This window comes from Balaenoptera ricei, chromosome 6 (assembly GCF_028023285.1).
Source record: "Balaenoptera ricei isolate mBalRic1 chromosome 6, mBalRic1.hap2, whole genome shotgun sequence".
In the NCBI taxonomy this organism is placed as follows: domain Eukaryota; kingdom Metazoa; phylum Chordata; class Mammalia; order Artiodactyla; family Balaenopteridae; genus Balaenoptera; species Balaenoptera ricei.
Window position 1 is genome coordinate 91,439,793 of NC_082644.1, and position 21,785 is coordinate 91,461,577.

Sequence of the window (21,785 nt, forward strand, 5' to 3'; positions counted from 1 at the left end):
TTTTCCCTCTCATATTTTTATAGCAGAAAATCACAATGTAATATGGTTAATTTAGTAAACAAGTTGAAGAGAATTTAATTCCTAATTCATCTCATTTGCTGAGACTGAAGTCAACATTTACTAGATAGATCTGTTGTTTGATTTTCAATGATTTGTGTCATTAAAGGTATCTCTCAAACTGGTCTGGGGAAAGAGAGGAAGTGAATCTTTGTAGTATACCTACTTGTTCTAGGCACTGTTGCTTTTTAATACATTATCTCATCTAATCATTACAATACCTAGGGAAGGTGGTATACTCTACAATGTGAAGCACCAGCATGTGAACCTGGCCTGTATTGTCCCCCAAACTCACGCTTTGTGCATTGTATGGCAAGCTGTCTCTGGGGTTGTTTGAAATCACATTGAGTCTTTTCCCCCGTTAAATATAACTGGTATAGAAACTTTTAAAGAGAAAAAATCATCCATGTTCAACTGGTGCAAACACAACCCCTGTTAACCAATTTTTGTTTTTTCCTGGCTGGATTTTCCTATATGTGTTTTTTTTTTTTTAATTTTTATTTATTTATTTATTTATTTATGGCTGTGTTGGGTCTTCGTTTCTGTGCGAGGGCTTTCTCTAGTTGTGGCAAGCGGGGGCCACTCTTCATCACGGTACGCGGGCCTCTCACTATCGCGGCCTCTCTTGTTGCGGAGCACAGGCTCCAGACGCGCAGGCTCAGTAATTGTGGCCCACGGGCCTAGTTGCTCCGCGGCATGTGGGATCTTCCCAGACCAGGGCTCGAACCCGTGTCCCCTGCATTGACAGGCAGATTCTCAACCACTGCGCAACCAGGGAAGCCCATATATGTGTTTTTTATACATTATCTTGGTGTATGTGTATAGCTTTGTTTTCTGCCTTTTCACTTGACATTCATCAGCTATTTCCACATTGCTATATAATATACACAGCCTTTTAAACAGCTGTTAAATGTTTTGTGGCTGTGTCACACCATTTCCTGGTGATATTTTAATGTTTAAATATTTAATATTTAAACATTAAATATTCTTAATATTTCCACTGTTTTCAGTGTAGAGATCATGGAACTGTCTTGTAGGCAGTTGGATATGGGGTCATGAACAAGCTGGGGTTTTTCTGGGAGTGAAAGCATCCTACAGGGGTCCTGTAAGACTGGATTGGTATACAGGTTTTCCCAAATACTATTAACATCTAGAGAATGAGAATAAACCCATTGAAATTTTCTTAAGAACAAGGTACAAAGTTTGAACATGTCCTGAAAGGGAGTCAATAAGGAATCAACTGGCGATGAACTGAAAATTTCCACGTGTTGATAAGTACTTAAAGAATACTTATCGTTAAGTATTATTTAAGTATTCATTTATAGGACTTTGCCTAACAGTGCTCTCTGAAGGCTGGAAATAGCACTGGCAAAAGCAGATGAAATGGCTTTAATAAGGTTGGGGAAAAGCAACTGAAGACTTGAGTGGTGGGAGTGCATGAGAATGCTGAGAGAGAAGAAGTAAAATGAGATATCACAACGGGATGGCTGAGGGCAGAATATTTTTATATATGGTAGGAGCCGTCTTGTCTCAGTGCTTTAAGATTCTGGTAGTTGGTTAATCAAAGTTTTTTAAGTGTGGAGTCACAAAATAATTCATAAATGCATGTAATATTTTAACTTAAAAATATATATTTATTAAACAGTATTTTGAAAGACGGCCCAGAATTTTTCTTTGAGAATAGCTGGAATTTCCCCTTTCTTGAATAAACCAGATTCATAATGCATTGAGTACACATTCCAGTTTTAATGTCTTTAAAAAGGAACTTAAAGACTTGTGTATACAAAAATCTAGATTTTTATCTTGCCTACACCTAAGGCAATAGCTATTTGTAAAAAGCAGCTCATCTTAAGTCTTTCTGTAGCATTCAATTTTGCTTTCATAGAAACAATTTATTTTCACTCTTATGAAGAGTTGAAACCACAGAATTACAATAACAAATACAGTTGGCATACACAAGCTATATAACATACATAATGACTCTTGAAGCGCAAGAGCTGCTCTCCTGGTTGGAGCTAAAGTACTCATGAATGTTCTAGAGAGTGACCTAGTAGCCTTGAGGATTCATTGAGCCATGGGCATTGGTTTGTATGTTTTACAGAGAAAAGCACACTTTGGTTAATCTGGAGAGTTGATTAAATTGGGAATAAATTCTAAGAGTGACATGGACTGAGCAGTAGGAGAAGGGAAAAGGAGTGATTAAAAGGGAAGTGGTCAGAGAGTTGGGGGGATAATCAAGATTATTAGTTTGGAAGGGGAGGCCAGGTGTGTCAACTACTGTAGAAAGGTCAAGAAAAGAGTTGTAAGACTAAGAAAAAAGGTATGGATCTTTAGAATAGAGGTCATGTTGACCTTTGATAGAGTTTTGATATGAAAGGGGAAGAAGCCAGGCTTGCTAGAGGTTAAGACATTATTAAAGGAGGGGCACCCAGTCTGAGCCAGGACTTGACATAAACTTGGAGGCAATATATTTAGGTCCTCCTGTTGAAATGAAAAACAGCCGTAGTAATGTGCAGAGATCTTGCAGATTGCTGCTTATTTGACTCACTTTCTTTATAATGATTGTGTTAGAGAATTGAATGTAAAGCCTTTCATTTTATGTTTTATAGTGGATCTAACCCGGGGGTGATTTTGTTCCCTAGGGGACGTTTCGTAATGTTGAGACATTTTTGGTTGTTACAGCTGGTCCTACTGGCGTCTAGTGGGTGGAGGTCAGGGATGTTGCTGAACATCCTGCAGCGCACAGGATAGCCCCCACCCCCAACAAAGAAGCAGCTAACCCAAAATGTCAGTAGTGCCGAGATTGAGAAGCCCTCAATTCTGTGGTAACATTTCCAAAGTTAATTCACTTTTGGCTCCTGTAATTACTAGCTGACTCATAAGATCCTCCAACTACCTTCTGTTTAATTGGAACGGTGGTAGGAAAGTCACATCATTCTGGAGTGCTAATAGGTCTCATTTTGAACTGCAGCCTGAAGCTAGTTAGTGCTGCCAAAAGTTGGGGATTCTGGCAGTTCAGGTTCACAGTAAGTAGGGTTCCTTCCCTTACTGTGTATTGTTCCCCAGCTTTGAAATGTTAATGAAAATTGAGACAAGTTTTACATTTAGAGAATTATATGACTGGCACATTTGTAACCAGAGCAAAGTATATCTGTTTTGAGCCACTCTGCTGAGTGATTGCTTGTGTAAAATATTTCTATTTGGAGAACTGAGTTTTGAGGGCCTTAGAAATGGCTCATCCTTTTTGCTGAATTTCCATTTTGGGCTCAGGAAGGCAGGTGTGTAATCATCATCATCACTGACAGGTGGTAGAGTGCCCTCTTGATGCCTGGTACTGAACAGAATACTTGAAAAGAAATAACATTCAGAAGATGATCCCAATATAGAATTCCTTCTATACTGAGTTTGAGCTAAGGCAGTAGTTCTCAAATTTGGGAGGAGTCAGAGCACCGGAAAGTCATGATGCTCTTGATAATGTAATTTTATCATGTAAACTGTGATGTAGCACCAGATTATTTAAGACTTTCCTTAGAAATGTTTATCTTAAATTTACATGCAATCATTATGTCAGGATTGTCTTTAACTTACATGTATCAGTGACCTGACCAATAGTGGCTTAAATGATAAGGACTTTATGTGTTCATTTCCTGTAACAGTAAGTCTGGAGGGATGAAATCCAGGGTGGGTGTGGTGATTCCATAATTCTCTCCACACTCTTGCTCCTGTCTGTCTGGTCTACCATCTTTAGCTCGTAGCTTTCACCTTCACGCATGTAAGATGGTTTCCACAACCTTAGGCAAGAGGTTTACTTTCCAAACAGAACAAAGAATGGAAGAAGGAAGGAGGAATGGACAGTGCTTATATATCAACTGTGGTACACAGCAAGGGATTTGGGGAAATAGATTACTTAGCTGAGTACCTTGTTTCCCAGAACAAAATTGGGGTTCCCTTACTAAGTAAGAAGGAGAGAATAGATCCAAAGTAGGCAATTAGCCACGACGGCCACAATGACAAAACAATTTAAAGTATATGTTCGTGACCTTGTGACATTCATTATCTTGTGTTCTCATAAAACACTGTTGGAGGACTTCCCTGGTGGCGCAGTGGTTAAAAATCTGCCTGCCAATGCAGGGGACACAGGTTCGAGCCCTGGTGTGGGAAGATCCCACGTGCTGCGGAGCAACTAGGCCCGTGAGCCACAACTACTGAGCCTGCGCGTCTGGAGCCTGTGCTCCGCAACAAGAGAGGTCCCGATAGTGAGAGGCCCGCGCACCGCGATGAAGAGTGGCCCCCGCTTGCCGCAACTAGAGAAAGCCCTAGCACAGAAACGAAGACCCAACATAGCAATCAATCAATAAAAATAAATAAATCTTAAAAAAAAAAAAAGAAATCTAAGTGAAAAAAAAAAGAAATCTAAGTGAAAAAAAGCTCACTTAAAATGAGAAAATTCTCTCCATTGAAGTTTTTCCCTTTCAAATGAGAAACTGAAATTCTACTTGATTTTAATGAAGGTACACTATAGTCTAGGACACGAGTTTTCCTAAGGAACATGGTTTGGGAACCACTGATAATTAATGTTTACGTGTACTATTAAATTATTTGTGTCTCTGCTTTCACTTATGTTGTTCATAGATAAGAACATTCTTTTCTCTCTCTTTTAATATTATCACATGTTGTGGGCAATTAAAACAATGCCATTTCTAAATTTTGTGTAATGATCCTATCTATATTAGTTTTATAATCAGAAAAAGTCTTAATAATTTTTCAAGGTCAGTGCAAGTGTTGCTGTCTTTGACACTGCACCCTATACTTCAAATCCATTTTTATTTCCTACTTCTTGAAACTCCTAGAGCAAACATGGTCTGTACAACACAATTTCCCCCTTATTATAGACTATATTTATGTTGAGTTAATCGCTTATTGTTCCATATGTTAGCAAGATCATAAGCTCCCTGTTATGTTCTTTCCAGTGTATACCAAATTCTTAGCATAATATTAGATACATAGGAGATACATAATTGCTTCCTGATCAACTAACTACATAATCACATTTACCACATTAACACACATGAAAATAGCATGGATTTGATAGCAAGATAGGTATAAAATAAAACATGACAAGTAACCAGTATAATCAGAATTTCATGACTTTTCACCCTTACCTGTTAATGTAGGACCTCTAGCTCCCACAGAATGCCTCCTTGCCAAGTTTATTTTTGGAGTTACCCAAGGGTGTACCATGTAGGCTCACTAATGTATTCTGGCCGCTGCCACACAGCATGTCTTGTTTTTCTTGTGATGTTAGCTGCCCCTGAAGTTGCGCATTGGTACCTCCCCCTAGATATCAGAGGTGTACCTTGGAGCCTGACACCACTACCTCCTTGGCTTTGTGCTGGCCTGCCCAGGTGTGCTGGGCTGGGGATGGTGAGGTGTCCTAGCCCCTTTTCTACCCCTCTTATATCTTGTCATGTGGGTATCAAAGTGGAGCTCTTTGTGTCTTGTTGCCTCAGAGCTTTTTTTGGTTTGTTTTTGTTTTCAATTTTTATTGAAGTATAGTTGATTTACAATGTTATGTTAGTTTCAGGTGTACAGCAAAGTGAATCAGTTATACATGTATCCACTTTTTTTTTTACATTCTTTTCCCATATAGGCCCTTACGAGAGTATTGAGTAGAGTTCCCTGTGCTATATACAGCAGGTTCTTATTAGTTGTCTATTTTATATATAGTAGTGTGTATATGTCAATCCCAATCTCCCAGTTTATCCCTCCCCCCCATCCCCTGGTAACCATATGTTTGTTTTCTACATTCGTGACTCTACTTCTGTTTTGTAAATAAGTTCATTTGTACCCTTTTTTTTTAGATTCCACATATAAGCGATATCATATGATATTTGTCTTTCTGTGTCTGACTTACTTCACTCAGTATGACAATCTCTAGGTCCACCCATGTTGCTGCAAATGGCATTATTTCTGTTCTTTTTTATGGCTGACTAATATTCCACTGTATATATGTACCACATCTTCTTTTTCCATTCCTCTGTTGATGGACATTTAGGTTGCTTCCATGTCCTGGCTATTGTAAATAGTGCTGCAGTGAACATTGGGGTGCATGTATCTTTTTGAATTATGGTTTTCTCCAGGTATATGCCCAGGAGTGGGATTGTTTGGGTGCTTCAGAGTTTTTAGTGAAAGGCATTCTTTAGTTTCTCATTGTTAGCCTCTCTGTCTCCGTCATGACGACCCTTTGGGGCAGTCTGGATGAGATACCACCCTGTGCTTGGGATCACTCCTCCTTTCCAACCAAGGCTTTATCAGGCTGAGCTTTTCTGCCTCACTTTAGTAAGGATGATTATTCTCTAAAAATGTTCCTTCATCCCTCATGCAAACAGATGCCTGAACAACTCTCACAGACATGTGAGAATCTTAGTGGCAGGGAGGGTTTAGGCTCTAGATTGCAATCCCGTTGTGCTTTTAAAATGCAACAGGTAAAACATTGCAACTCAAAAGAATCTCAAGCCAGGATAGCAAGTCTTAACTCAGAGCATGATCTTGACCCATGGACAAAATAAAAACTTTATTCTTGTTTGGTATGTGTGATTGTATTGGAACCCAGTGTGAACTTTAAGGCTACAAAGAAAAGAAATAAGAGAAAGACACTAAATTTTATTTCTCAAATTGTGCAGTTGTTTTTATTTCTATGGTCCCTTAAATTGATGAAACCTGTGGTTGAGCAAAGATATTATGCATTCTTATCTTCTTTTCCAGAGCAGTTCTTTATTAATATATAGTTATCTTCCTTGGGTTTTAAAATGTACATTAGACAGTAACTGGAACCCGGACCTTGTGCAGGTTCCCAGTAGGAATGTAGGCAGATTGAAAAAAAGCAAACCCCACACTTAAGATTGAGCCTCAGGAGGTAATGCAAGAGGTTAAGGGGGGAAGGGAAGAACAAGCAAAAAGTGGGAGATGAGGAAAACCAAGAACATAAAGCCTCCAGAGCCAGGATGAAAGAAGAGAAAGATGGTCATTTGTGCCTTGAATAGTGAGAGAAACAGAGAGCAACAAAACAGCTGCATTAGTTTCCTGTAGTTTTCATTTCTACTCATCTTTTTTTTTAAAAATTTTACACATATGCTTGAACTTTAGAGCAATCCAATTTTGTGCACCTGAGGTCCATTTAAGGAATAGAAGAAAAAATTTTTGTAACCAATAGTTACATAGACATATGCTTACTTTAGTGCAGTGCTTGGTGCAGAGTGGTTTCTCAAATAAGTACTGTGACTATCAACTCCTTGTGTATTTAGGTACTTGACTGCCAACTCATTGGAGGGTCAGCTAGGAGGAGGAGACCTGAGACACATTGCAGAGCACTGAGGACAAGTGGGGCAGAGAGAGGAAATGATGGTCAACCAGGACAGATGTCACTAGATAGAGAAGTAGAACCTCCTTGACTTAGTCCACCGAGTCCTGATTTGAAGTCTAGAAGTAGAAAACAACCAGGGATGAAGGATTGCTGGAGGAAAGCTCACTGAGATCTGTTTGCCAAGACCTTGTCTCCATCTAGAGCTGCAGGAGATCTTGTGCTCTTTCCAGAGTCTCTCAGCTGTTGAACCACAGGGTCAGAAGCTAACTTAGGCCTCTCTGCTCCCAGACTCATGAGTTCACCTCTACACTGGGATGAGTTTTTAAGCAACCATTTGTTTACTGTTTGTGTAAGTGCATTTGTTGTTATAGCTCTCATTCCCAGTAGGGAGGATATGAAAATTGTCTTTGTAGTGGTTTTCACCCAATTCCATGTGATTGGCTGCTTTACTTAGCACTAACCTGGAAGCAGTTTATTAGGTTTCCTAGAGAGATTATTTTGATAGTTCCAGAATAAGACTGACAGTTTTGGAACAGGCACAGAATGACCACAGAATACTAGTATTATTGATAGGCTCTGCTTCCTGTGGTAGTAAAATTAAATCAATCATTTAAAAAATTTAAGTTTAGAAAGATTTTGAATCTTTCTTTGCATGTAAATGCTCCATATGTACCTATTGTATGAGATTCAAGCTTACTTCATAATTCTTTTGTAATTAAAACTGTTTGTTTGTTCTAGAGTGAATAATGATCATCCAAAACTTATTTTGGGTACCAGAAGAATCAAGATTCTTTTTAGTTATTATTTTTTATCCTTAAAAGTAACTTAAACACTAGAAAAATAATCTAAAACGTTAAGACAATAGTAAGAAGACTGTCTTAAGCTCTTGGCAGGCAAAATAGAAAGATTCTTTGGATTTATCTTTGGGAATTATGTGAAATCCTGAAATTTTGAGTTTTATTTTTCTTTGCTTTTATATGCTTTTGGGCATATTATGCAGGACTCTCTTTGGGGAATCTTGAACATCTTGTGTCCTGTAGAACTTGTTTTTTGTATGTTGTGTCTTATTATTATACTTGTGAATGAGGTGTAAGGATTTTTTCTTTTATTTATATATGTACCTTTGGATAAAAAAGACAAATATATATGAAACAATGTTTCCTCTTTTACAGAATTAAATGTGAGGGAATCTGATATAAGGGTTTGTGATGAATCATCGTGTAAATATGGAGGAGTCTGTAAAGAAGATGGAGATGGTTTGAAATGTGCATGTCAATTTCAGGTAAGGAAATCAAACCTCTTTTCAAAATTTTTATATTTGTCATATTTTATAATTCCACATTTTTCAAATTAAAAAGCTTATTAAGGGGCTTCCCTGGTGGCGCAGTGGTTGAGAATCTGCCTGCCAATGCAGGGGACACGGGTTCGAGCCCTGGTCTGGGAAGATCCCACATGCCGCAGAGCAACTAGTCCCGTGAGCCACAATTACTGAGCCTGCGCGTCTGGAGCCTGTGCTCCGCAACAAGAGAGGTCGCGATGGTGAGAGGCCCATGCACCGCGTTGAAGAGTGGCCCCCACTTGCAGCAACTAGAGAAAGCCCTTGCACAGAAACGAAGACCCAACACAGCCATAAATAAAAAAAAAAAAAAAAAAAAAAAAAAGCTTATTAAAACACCTTGAACCCCACAAGAAATTTGGGTTCACAGCCCACGGATTCTTTTTTGTCAGATGAAGCGCTCTTATTTGTACCTTCCATGCTTCTTTTCTTGAATTATGGGAGCAGACTGGCTCTAATAGAATGTGAAAATGCCTTGAAAAATATATTAAAGTTCTATTCAAATGTAAGGTATAATTGTCACTGAAAGAAAATAAAGGACAGATTGCAGTAGAGTCACTTATTTAAAATGTTGGCTTTTTTTTCCCATTTCCTTCTCTTTCTAGTCTATCTCTTTCCCTTCCATTCTTATTTGCTGCTGTCTCATCTTTTTAGGCCAAAGAACATGACTGATTTGGTACCTCAGGGTAGATCAGGGTTAGAGATGGACTAGAAAGGGGAACCTCAAACCAAGAGTGTGAATATCTTTGCTTTTCAAATGTTGTTTTAGTTGTGATTTTGTTGTTTAAAAAAAGAAAAGGAATGGAAATGAAATGTTTTACATTCAATTCTTCTTTTTTTTTTTGGCTGCGCCACCTGGCTTAAGGGATCTTAGTTCCCTGACCAGGGATTGAACCCGCGCCCTAGGCAGTGAAAGCGCAGAGTCCTAACCACTGGACCGCCAGGGATTTCCCTCAATTCTTTTTTTTTGTGATTAAGTTATAATCTGGCTTCAGAATATTGTTCACAAGACGGTCCCTTATTAAGAATTTGAGATGAGACAAAGAAGGAACTAGAATTTTTTAAACTCATAATCTTATTCTAACTGTACCCACCATTTTGGATTTTAAAGGTAGGAAAGGGAACAGATCAGGAATAAAAGCATAGGATAGTCAGTTACTTCTAGTAACCCTATAACTTCAGTCATGTTTCTGTATGATCCACCTGAAAAGAGAAGGCATATTTCCCACCCTTTCTTATGATATTGTAATGAGAATTAAAATCAGAAAGGGAGCTTGAATATGAAGCCTCTTTGAAAACTATTAACTATCATGTTTATTTTCATTAAAAGAAGTAGAAAGTTTAAGTAAAGGAGGAAGGGTTGGGGAGTGTACTGTTGACCAGCCAAAAAGGTTGTTCTTGGTCAAAAGGGACTTTACAATCCACTATTTATTCACACTAGCCACCTTTGAAGTCACTTAGCTAACCTTATGCCCACCCCTCCATGGTTGCTTATGTAACAATAGTCAGGCCAGTGTAACTACTATTTATAAAATAGATAATCAACATGGACCTACTGTATAGCACAGGGAACTCTATTCTGTAATAACCTACATGGGAAAAGAATCTGAAAAAGAATGGTTATATGTATACGTATAACTGAATCACTTTGCTGTACACCTGAAACTGACACAAAATTGTACATCAACTATATTCTAATATAAAATAAAAATTAAGTTAAAAAAAATAGGTGGTGATGTGTTTGACTGCCCTCCTTCTCCCTAAACCTTCTTAAAAATGATAGTAACTGAAGTGGGCTTCTTTCCTTAAAAGAAGGTGTTGGTGTACATGGTGTATACCAAGCCCTCATGAACTTTTACTTCTTCCTATTCTTCACGTTATATAAGTTTTATTGACCTATCTCAAGGGTCACTAATCCTTTCTTCTGTCATCTCCATTCTGCCCATCCAGTGAGTCTTTAATTTCAGATATTTTATTAAGAATTTATAGTTTCTATTTATCTGAGATTTCCTGTCTTTTCATTCATTACAAGAATATTTTCCTTGAGCATAGATATTGCTGCTTTAAAAATCTTTGCCAGTTTCAACATCTGGGACATCATAGGGATCATCTCTGTTGATTGCCTTTTCATTTGAGAACGCATTATATTTTCTTGTGTTTTGTTTCATATTTATTTTGAATATATCCTACACGTTGTGAATGATATGTTTTCGAGTGTTTGAATTATGTTCCTCTGAGTATTGTCATTTTTGAAACAGTTAAATTGGCTGAACTTACACTGCAGACTCTATCTTTCCCGTTGGGGGTAGAAACACAAATATCATTTCTTTTAGTCTTAGCTGGGCTACTTGCAGTGTGCCCCCAGAGTGCTTGGTTCAGAGGTCAGCCACAGAATCTGGGACTCCGTGCTCCCTCTCTCCTTTCTGGGATTTTCTCTCTCACTTTCCAGTGGCTTTGGTTCTTGATGCCACAAAGATTGCAGGGTTTTTGTTGGTGTTTCAGGCATCCTGTATGGGGAAAACTGGGGCTGTTCCCTTCTTCCAGCTGTCTTATATTTCCTTAGGTTAAATTCTTTGACGTGGAATTGTTGGGCCAATGAGATATTCATGTACAGGTTAACATTCTCACCAAGAGCAATGTATCAGGCTGCTTGTCTCCTTTCAACCTCTTGGTAGTGGATTTTGTCAATCCTTTAAAATTATATAAATCTGAAAGGGAAAAAGCTTTTTTATTTGCATTTGATTACTAGGGAAATTGGAAATATACCATAAACTTATTGACCATTTCTTGTGAATTAATATTTCATATTCTTTGTCCATTTTTAGTATTTTCTTTTTCCCTTGTGTTGATTTGGGAAGACATGTGTATACACTATATATAATATACTATTTGTGTCCTTATAATATTGCTTACTGTGCTGAGCATTTTATATCCATTGACTATTCAAATATTTTATATATATATATAAGTTTACATAACTCATAAACTCTCATGAGAACCTATGATGTAGGTGCCATTTTGATACATTTTTTAGAAGAGTGATATATGCCCATAGTAAACAACTGGAACATTATATAAGATATATAATGAAAAATGTCTTCCTTCCATTCTAGAATACCAGTTGCTCTTCTCAGAGGCAACATCTGTTAATTCTTATACTTCCTTCTACAAATATTCTGTTATACAAACACAGAGGTGTTTTAATTTCTCTTTTAAGTACTAAATCACTTCATAGTATTTACCTTAGAGATGGTTACTTTTAGTTTATATAGATTACAAAAAAGAGTTCTGTATTTTAAAAAAGTTATCCTAGTATCACTTTAATTTTCATTTTGTTTATATTTTCTGATATAAAGAAGTTTTAAATTTTCATTTCATATTTATATTTGTCTTTATGATTCTGCTTTTCATTCTTTGAAAGTCTTTCCCTGCAGCTCTAAGATTATGAAGCCTTTTTGACCTTTTGACCAGCTAGAGAATCTTCTCATGATCTGTCTGGAATCCCTTGTATTCTTACCTTGCAGCAAAGCAAGAAAGGAAAATAAAAGTTAGGAGTTTAGATTGGTAAACATTTATCCAGTGCTTACTTTGTGCTAGGCACTAGGCTAGGTGCTAGGGATATGAGGATGTTTAAAGACAAGTTGCTTGCCTTGTAGGAGCAAACTGCCTAAGGGCTTATAGTGTGATTTGATCCTGCTGCTGAGCGAACTTTCCTCTGCCTTCTTACAAGCTTATAAATCTGTTCAAGTTAGACTTAGGTTCGTGCCAGTTTAAGAACAATGACCTCACATGCCCATTAAACACTCCTCTGCCGGATGCTTTAGCAGTATCTTTCGATTCATTTAAAAACCTTGCTTATGAGGAGATTGGTTCAAGATGTTGGAGTAGAAGGACATGTGCTCACTCCTTCCTGCGAGAACACATGAATCACAACTAACTGCTGAACAGTCATCGACAGGAAGACACTGGAACTCACCAAAAAAGATATCCCATGTCCAAAGACAAAGGAGAAGCCCCAATGAGATGGTAGGAGTGGTGCAATCACAATAAAATCAAATCCCATAACCACTGAGTGGGTGACTCACAAACTGGAGAACAGTTATACCACAGAGGTCCACCCACTGGAGTGAAGGTTCTGAGCCCCACGTCAGGCTTCCCAACCTGGGGGTCTAGCAACGGGAGGAGGAATTCCCAGAGAATCAGACTTTGAAGGCTAGCGGGATTTGATTGCAGGACTTCTACAGGACTGGGAGAAACAGAGACTGCACTCTTGGAGGGCACATACAAAGTAGTGTGTGTATCAGGACCCAGGGGAGGGAGCAGTGACCCCACAGGAGACTGACCCAGACCTACCTGCTAGTGTTGGAGTGTCTCCTGCAGAGGTGGGGGTGGCTGTGGCTCACTGTGAGGACAAGGACACTGGCAGCAGAAGTTCTGGGAAGTACTCCTTGGCATGAGCCCTCCCAAAGTCGGCCATTTGCCCGACCAAAGAGCCTGTAGCCTCCAGTGCTGGGTCGCCTCAGGCCAAACAGCCAACAGGGAGGGAAATCAGCCCCACCCATCAGCAGACAATCAGATTAAAGTTTTACTGAGCTTTGCCCACCAGAGCAACACCCAGTTCTACCCACCACCAGTCCCTCCCATCAGGAAGCTTGCACAAGCCTCTTAGATAGCCTCATCCACCAGAGGGCAGACAGCAGAAGCAAGAACTACAATCCTGCAGCCTGTGGATGAAAACCACATTCACAGAAAGACAGACAAAATGAAAAGGCAGAGGGCTATGTACCAGATGAAGGAACAAGATAAAACCCAGAAAAACAACTAAATGAAGTGGAGCTAGGCAACCTTCCAGAAAAAGAATTCAGAATAATGATAGTGAAAATGATCCAGGACCTTGGAAAAAGAATGGAGGCAAAGATCAAGAAGATGCAAGACATGTTTAACAAAGAGCTAGAAGAATTAAAGAACAAACACCTAGAAATATTAAAGAACAAACAAACGAAATGAACAATACAATAACTGAAATGAAAAATACAATAGAAGGAATCAGTGGCAGAATAACTGAAGCAGAAGAATGGATAAAGACCTGGAAGACAGAATGGTGGAGTTCACTGCCATGGAACAGAATAAAGAGAAAAGAATGAAAAGAAATGAATACAGCATAAGAGATCTCTGGGACAACATGAAATGCACCAACATTCACATTATAGTGGTCCCAGAAGGAGAAGAGAGAGAGAAAGGACCCGAGAAAATATTTGAAGAGATTATAGTGGAAAACTTCCCTAACATGGAAATAGCCACCCAAGTCCAGGAAACGCAGAGAGTCCAGGCAGGATAAACCCAAGGAAAAACATGCTGAGACACATAGTAATCAAACTGACAAAAATTAAAGACAAAGAAAAATTATTAAAAGCAACAAGGGAAAAATGACAAATAACATACAAGGGGACTCCCATAAGGTTAACAGCTGATTTCTCAGCAGGAACTCTACAAGCCAGAAGGGAGTGGCACGATATATTTACGTGATGAAAGGGAAGAACCTACAACCAAGATTACTCTACCCAGCAAGGATCTCATTCAGATTCGATGGCGAAATCAAAAGCTTTACAGACAAGCAAAAGCTAAGAGAACTCAGCACCACCAAACCAGCTCTACAACAAATGCTAAAGGAACTTTTCTAAGTGGGAAACACAAGAGAAGAAAAGGACCTACAAAAACAAACCCATAATAATTAAGAAAATGGTAATAGGAACATACATATCGATAATTACCTTAAACATGAATGGATTAAATGCTCCAACCAAAAGACACAGGCTCGCTGAATGGCTACCAAAACAAGAGCCATATATATGCTGTCTACAAGAGACTCACTTCAGGCCTAGGGACACATACAGACTGAAAGTGAGGGGATGGAAAAAGATGTTCCATGCAAATGGAAATCAAAAGAAAGCTGGAGTAGCAATACTCATATCAGATAAAATAGACTTTAAAATAAAGAATTTTACAAGAGACAAGGAAGGACACTACATAATTGTAGGAGGGATCAATCCAAGAAGGAGATATAACAGTTATAAATCTCAATACATAAGGCAACTGCTAACACCTATAAAAGAGGAAATCGACAGTAACACAGTCATAGTGGGGGAGTTTAACACCTCACTTACACCAATGGACAGATCATCCAGACAGAGAATTAATAAGGAAACACAAGCTTTAAATGATACAATAGACCAGATAGATTTAATTTATATTTATAGGCCATTCCATCCAAAAACAGCAGATTACACTTTCTTCTCAAGTGCACACTGAACATTCTCCAGGATAGATCACATCTTGGGTCACAGATCAAGCCTTGGTAAATTTAAGAAAATTGAAATCATATTGAGTATATTTGCGGACCACAATGCTTTGAGATTAGAAATCAGTTACAGGGAAAAAAGCATAAAAAACACAAACACATAGTGGCTAAACAATACGTTACTAAATAACCAAGAAATCACTGAAGAAATCAAAGAGGAAATCAAAACATACCTAAAGACAAATGACAACAAAAACACAACGATCCAAAACCTATGGGATGCAGCAAAAGCAGTTCTAAGAGGGAAGTTTATAGCAATACAATCCTACCTCAAGAAACAAGAAAAATCTCAAACAATCTTATCTTACACCTAAAGGAACTAGAGAAAGAACAAACAAAACCCAAAATTAGTAGAAGAAAGAAATCATAAAGACCAGAGCAGAAATAAATGAAATAGAAACAAAGAAAACAATAGCAAAGATCAATAAAACTAAAAGCTGGTTCTTTGAGAAGATAAACAAAATTGATGAACCTTTAGCCAGACTCATCAAGAAAAAGAGGGAGAGGACTCAAATCAATAAAATTAGAGATGAAAAAGGAGGAGTTACAATGGACACCGCAGAAATACAAAGCATCCTAAGAGACTACTACGGGCAACTGTATGCCAATAAAATGGATAACCTGGAAGAAATGGACAAATTCTTAGAAAGGTATAACCTTCCAAGACTGAACCAGCAAGAAATAGAAAACATGAACAGACCAATCACAAGTAATGAAATTGAAACTGTGATTAAAAATCTTCCAACAAAGAAAAGTCCAGGACCAGATGGCTTCACAGGTGAATTCTATCCAACATTTAGAGACGAGCTAACACCCATCCTTCTCAAACTCTTCCAAAAAATTGCAGAGGAAGGAACACTCCCAAACCCATTCTATGAGGCCATGATCACTCTGATAGCAAAACCAGACAAAGATACTACAAAAAAAGAAAATTACAGACCACTATCACTGATGAATGTAGATGCAAAAATCCTCAACAAAATACTAGCAAACAGAATCCAACAACACATTAAAAGGATCATACACCATAAGGTTGCAGGATGCAAAATTAATGCACAGAAATCTCTGGCATTCCTATACACCAACAACGAAAAATCAGAAAGAAATTAAGGAAACACTCCCATTTACCATTGCAACAAAAAGAATAAAATACCTAGGAATAAACCTGCCTAAAGAGGTGGAAGACTTGTACTTAGAAAACTATAAAAAACTAATGAAAGAAATTAAAGATGACATAAACAGTTGGAGTAATATACCATGTTCTTGGATTGGAAGAATCAATATTGTGAAAATCACTCAAAGCAATCTACAGATTCAATGCAATCCCTATCAAACTACCAGTGGTGTTCTTCACAGAATTAGAACAAAAAAATCTTACAGTTCATATGCAAACACAAAAGACCCTGAATAGCCAAAGCAATCTTGAGAAAGAAAAATGGAGGTGGAGGAATCAGGCTCTCCGACTTCAAACTATACCACAAAGCTACAGTAATTAAGACAGTATGGTACTGGCACAAAAAGAGAAATATAGATCAATGGTACAGGATAGAATGCCCAGAGATAAACCCATGCGCCTGTGGTCAACTAATCTATGACAAAGGAGGCAAGGATATACAATGGAGAAAAGATAGTCTCTTCAATAAGTGGTGCTGGGAAAACTGGACAGCTACATGTAAAAGAATGAAATTAGAACACTCCCTAACACCATACAGAAAAATAAACTCAAAATGGATTAAAGACTGAAATGTAAGATGAGGCACTTTAAAACTTTTAGAGGAGGGCTTCCCTGTTGGCGCAGTGGTTGAGAATCTGCCTGCCAATGCAGGGGACACGGGTTCGAGCCCTGGTCTGGGAAGATCCCACATGCCGCGGAGCAACTGGGCCTGTGAGCCACAACTACTGAGCCTGCGCGTCTGGAGCCTGTGCTCCGCAACAAGAGAGGCCGCGATAGTGAGAGGCCCGCGCACCGCGATGAAGAATGGTCCCTGCTCGCCGCAACTGGAGAAAGCCCTCGCACAGAAACGAAGACCCAACACAGCTTAAAAGAAATAAATAAATAAATAAATAAATAAATAAATAAATAAATAAATAAATTAAAAAAAAAACCTTTTAGAGGGAAACATAAGAAAAGCACTCTTTGACATAAACCACAGCAAGATCTTTTTTGACCCACCTCCTAGAGTAATGGAAATAAAAACAAAATAAACAAATGGGACCGAATGAAACTTAAAAGCTTTTGCACAGCAAAGGAAGCTATAAACAAAACGAAAAGACAACCCTCAGAATGGGAGAAAATATTTGCAAATGAAACAGCAGACAAAGGATTAATCTCCAAAATATCCAAACAGCTCATGGAGGTCAATATCAAAAAAAATCAACAATCCAGTTAAAAAATGGGCGGAAGACCTAAATAGACATTTCTCCAAAGAAGACATACAGATGGCCAAGAGGCACGTGAAAAGATGCACAACATCACTAATTATTAGAGAAATGCAAATCAAAACTACAATGAGGTATCACCTCACGCCGGTTAGAATGGCCAGTATCAAAAAGCTAGAAACAATAAATGCTGGAAAGGGTGTGGTGAAAAGGAGACCCTCCTACATTATTGGTGGGAATGTAAATTGATACAACCACTATGGAAAACAGTATGGAGGTTCCTTAAAAAACTAAAAATAGAACTACCATACGACCCAGCAATCCCACTACTGGGCATATACCCTGAGAAAACCTTAATTCAAAAAGAGACATGTACCCCAATGTTCATTGCAGCACTATTTCCAATAGCCAGGGCATGGAACCAACCTAAATGTCCATCAACAGATGAATGGATAAAGAAGATGTGGTACATATATACAATGGAATATTACTCAGCCATAAAAAGAAATGAAATTGAGTTATTTGTAGTGAGGTGGATGGACCTAGAGTCTGTCATACAGAATGAAGTAAGTCAGAAAGAGAAAAACAAATAACCATATGCAAACATATATATATGGAATCTAAAAAAAAAAAAAATGGTACCGGTGAACCTAGTTGCAGGGCAGGAATAAAGATGTAGGCATAGAGAATGAATTTGATGACATGGGGTGGGAGGGCGAAGCTGGGGTGAAGTGAGAGTAACATCGGCATATATACACTACCAAATGTAAAATAGTTGGCTGGTGGGAAGCAGCAGCATAGCACAGGGAGATCGTCTCGGTGCTTTGCGATGACCTAGAGGGATGGGATAGGGAGGATGGGAGGGAGGCTCAAGAGGAAGGGGATATGGGGACATGTGTATGCATATGGCTGATTTGCTTTGTTGTGCAACAGAAACTAACATGGTATTGTGAAGCAATTATACTCCAATAAAGATCTCTTAAAAAAAAAAGGATCATACACCATGATCAAGTGGGATTGATCCCAGTGATGCAAGGATTCTTCAATATATGCAAATTAATCAATGTGATACACCATATTAACAAATTGAAAAAAACCATATGATCATCTCAATAGATGGAGGAAAAGCTTTTGACAAAATTCAACATCCATTTATGATAAAAACTCTCCAGAACGTGGGCGTAGAGGGAATCTACATCAACATAATAAAGGCCAGGCTTACCTGGTGGCTCATTGTTTAAGAATCTGCCTGCCAATGCAGGGGACACGGGTTTGAGCCCTGCTCTGGGAAGGTCCCACATGCCGTGGAGCAACTAAGCCCGTGCACCACAACCTCTGAACCTGCGCTCTAGAGCCTGTGAGCCACAACTTCTGAGCCTGAGTGCCACAACTACTGAAGCCCGCACGCCTAGAGCCTGTGCTCTGCAAGAAGAGAATCCACCCAATGAGAAGCCCAGGCACCACAATGAAGAGTAGCCCCCGCTCGTCGCTTAGCCTGTGCGCAGCAACAAAGACCCAATGCAGCCAAAAATAAAAATAAATAAATAAAATTAAAAACAAAACAAAACAGAAAAACATAATAAAGGCCATATACGACAAACCCACAGCCAACATCATTCTCAATGGTGAAAAGCTGAAAACATTTCCTTTAAAATCAGAAACAAGACAAGGATGTCCACTCTTGCCACTTTTATTCAACATAGTTTTGGAAGTCCTAGCCAGGGCAATCAGAGAAGAAAAAGAAATAAAAGGAATACAAATGGAAAAGAAGAAGTAAAACTGTCACTGTTTGCAGATGACATGATACTATACGTAGATAATCCTAAAGATGCCACCAAAAAAACTACTAGAGCTAATCAATGCATTTGGTAAAGTTGCAGGATAGAAAATTAATGCACAGAAATCTCTTGCATTCCTATACACTAACAATGAAAGATCAGAAAGAGAAATTAGGGAAGCAGTCACATTCACCATTGCAACAAAAAGAATAAAATCCCTAGGAATAAACTAGGGAGACAAAAGACCTGTATGCAGAAAACTATAAGACACTGATGAAAGACATGAAAGATGATACAAACAGATGGAGAGATATACCATGTTCTTGGATTGGAAGAATCAACATTGTGAAAATGACTATACTACCCAAAGTAATCTACAGATTCAATGCAATCCCTACCAAATTAACAATGGCATTTTTTATAGAACTAGAACAAAAAATCTTAAAATTTGTATGGAGACACAAAAGACTCCAAATAGCCAGAGCAATCTTGAGGGAAAAAAACGGAGCCGGAGGAATCAGACTCCATGACTTCAGCCTACAAAGCTACGGTAATCAAGACAATATGGTACTGGTATAACAACAGAAATATAGATCAATGGAACAGGATAGAAAGCCCAGAGATAAACCCATGCACCTGTGGTCAACTAATCTATGACAAAGGAGGCAAGGATATACAATGGAGAAAAGATAGTCTCTTCAATAAGTGGTGCTGGGAAAACTGGACAGCTACATGTACAAGAATGAAATTAGAACATTCCCTAATACCATACACAAAAATAAACTCAAAATGGATTAAAAACCTAAATGTAAGACCAGACACTATAAAACTCTTAGAGGAAAACATAGGAAGAACACTCTTTGACATAAATTGTAGCAAGATATTTTTTGACCCACCTCCCAGAGTAATGGAAATAAAAACAAAAATAAACAAATGGGACCTAATGAAACTTAAAAGCTTTTGCGCAGCAAAGGAAAGTATAAAGAAGACAAAAAGACAACCCTCAGAATAGGAGAAAATATTTGCAAACAAATCAATGGACAAAGGATTAATCTCCAAAATATATAAACAGCTCATGCAGCTCAATATTGAAAAAACAAACAACACGATCAAAAAATGTGCAGAAGACCTAAATAGACATTTCTCCAAAGAAGACATACAGATGGCCAAGAGACACATGAAAAGCTGCTCAACATCACTAATTATTAGAGAAATGCAAATCAAAACTACAATGAGGTATCACCTCACACCAGTTAGAATGGGCCTCATCAGAAAATCTACAAACAACAAATGCTGGGGAGGGTGTGGAGAAAAGGGAACCCTCTTGCACTGTTGGTGGGAATGTAAACTGATACAGCCACTATGGAGAACTGTATGGAGGTTCCTTAAAAAACTAAAAATAGAATTACCATATGATCCAGCAATCCCACTACTGGGCATATACCTAGAGAAAACCGTAATTCAAAAAGACACATGCACCCCAATGTTCATTGCAGCACTATTTACAGTAGCCAGGTCATGGAAACAACCTAAATGCCCATGGACAGACGAATGGATAAAGAAGTTGTGGTACCTATATACAATGGAATATTACTCAGCCATAAAAGGGAACGAAATTGTGCCATTTGCAGAGACGTGGATGGACCTAGAGACTGTCATACAGAGTGAAGTAAGTCAGAAAGAGAAAATCAAATATTGTGTATTTATGCATGTATGTGGAATCTAGAAAAATGGTACAGATGAAGCAGTTTGCAAGGTAGAAATAGAGACACAGATGTAGAGAACAAACGTATGGACAGCAAGGGGGGAAAGTGGGGGGAGGGGGGTGGTGGTGGGATGAATTGGGAGATTGGGATTGATATGTATACAGTAATATGTATAAAAGAGATATTAATAAGAATCTGCTGTATAAAAAAATAAAATAAAATTCAAAAAAAACCCCTTATGATTCAGTATGCTTTCGGTGTTAATATAAGCTTTCTGGGACATAATTTAAACACATTTTAACAGATAATAACAGGATTTTAAATTCTAAAATTGTTTTGTTCAGCCTGTTGATAGGAGCTGTTACATCTTGCCACATATATAAGCAAAGCTACTTTTATTAATGTTGAACAAAGAAAAATGATCAGTATTGCATCTTTTCTTTAAAACCTGGGTAATATACAAAGAAGAGTGCCTGTGGCTTTTTCCCTGTTTTCTTTCTTCTTTCTTTCTCTTTGTTCTTCTGACTGGAGTTCTTGGGCCTATGTCTTTTTTCCTGAGTTTTTTAGTGTCTGCTCTTGCTAGGTACTGTGTCCACTTATTAGACCTTTGTATTAGTCAGAGTTCTCCAGAGAAACAGAACCAACAAGATATATATATGGAGAGAGAGAGGAGAGAAAGAGATTATAAGCAATTGGCTCACTCAATTATGGACGCTGAGAAGTTCCACAATCTGCAGTCCGCAAGCTGGAGGCCCAGAAAGGCTGGTGGTGTGGTTCCAATCTGAGGGTGAAGGCCTGAGAATCAGGG

At 38.3% G+C, this 21,785-nt stretch overlaps 1 protein-coding gene across 2 annotated transcripts in view; it reads left to right on the plus strand.

The window, feature by feature from the left end:
- TMEFF1 (transmembrane protein with EGF like and two follistatin like domains 1) overlaps positions 1 to 21,785 on the plus strand; it is a 146,007-nt gene that overhangs the window by 71,118 nt on the left and 53,104 nt on the right. For both annotated transcript variants that reach the window (XM_059925191.1, XM_059925186.1), the window contains one exon: positions 8,593 to 8,702. In XM_059925191.1, coding sequence (XP_059781174.1) covers positions 8,593 to 8,702 — 110 coding nt within the window. The remainder of the gene's footprint in view (positions 1 to 8,592; positions 8,703 to 21,785) is intronic.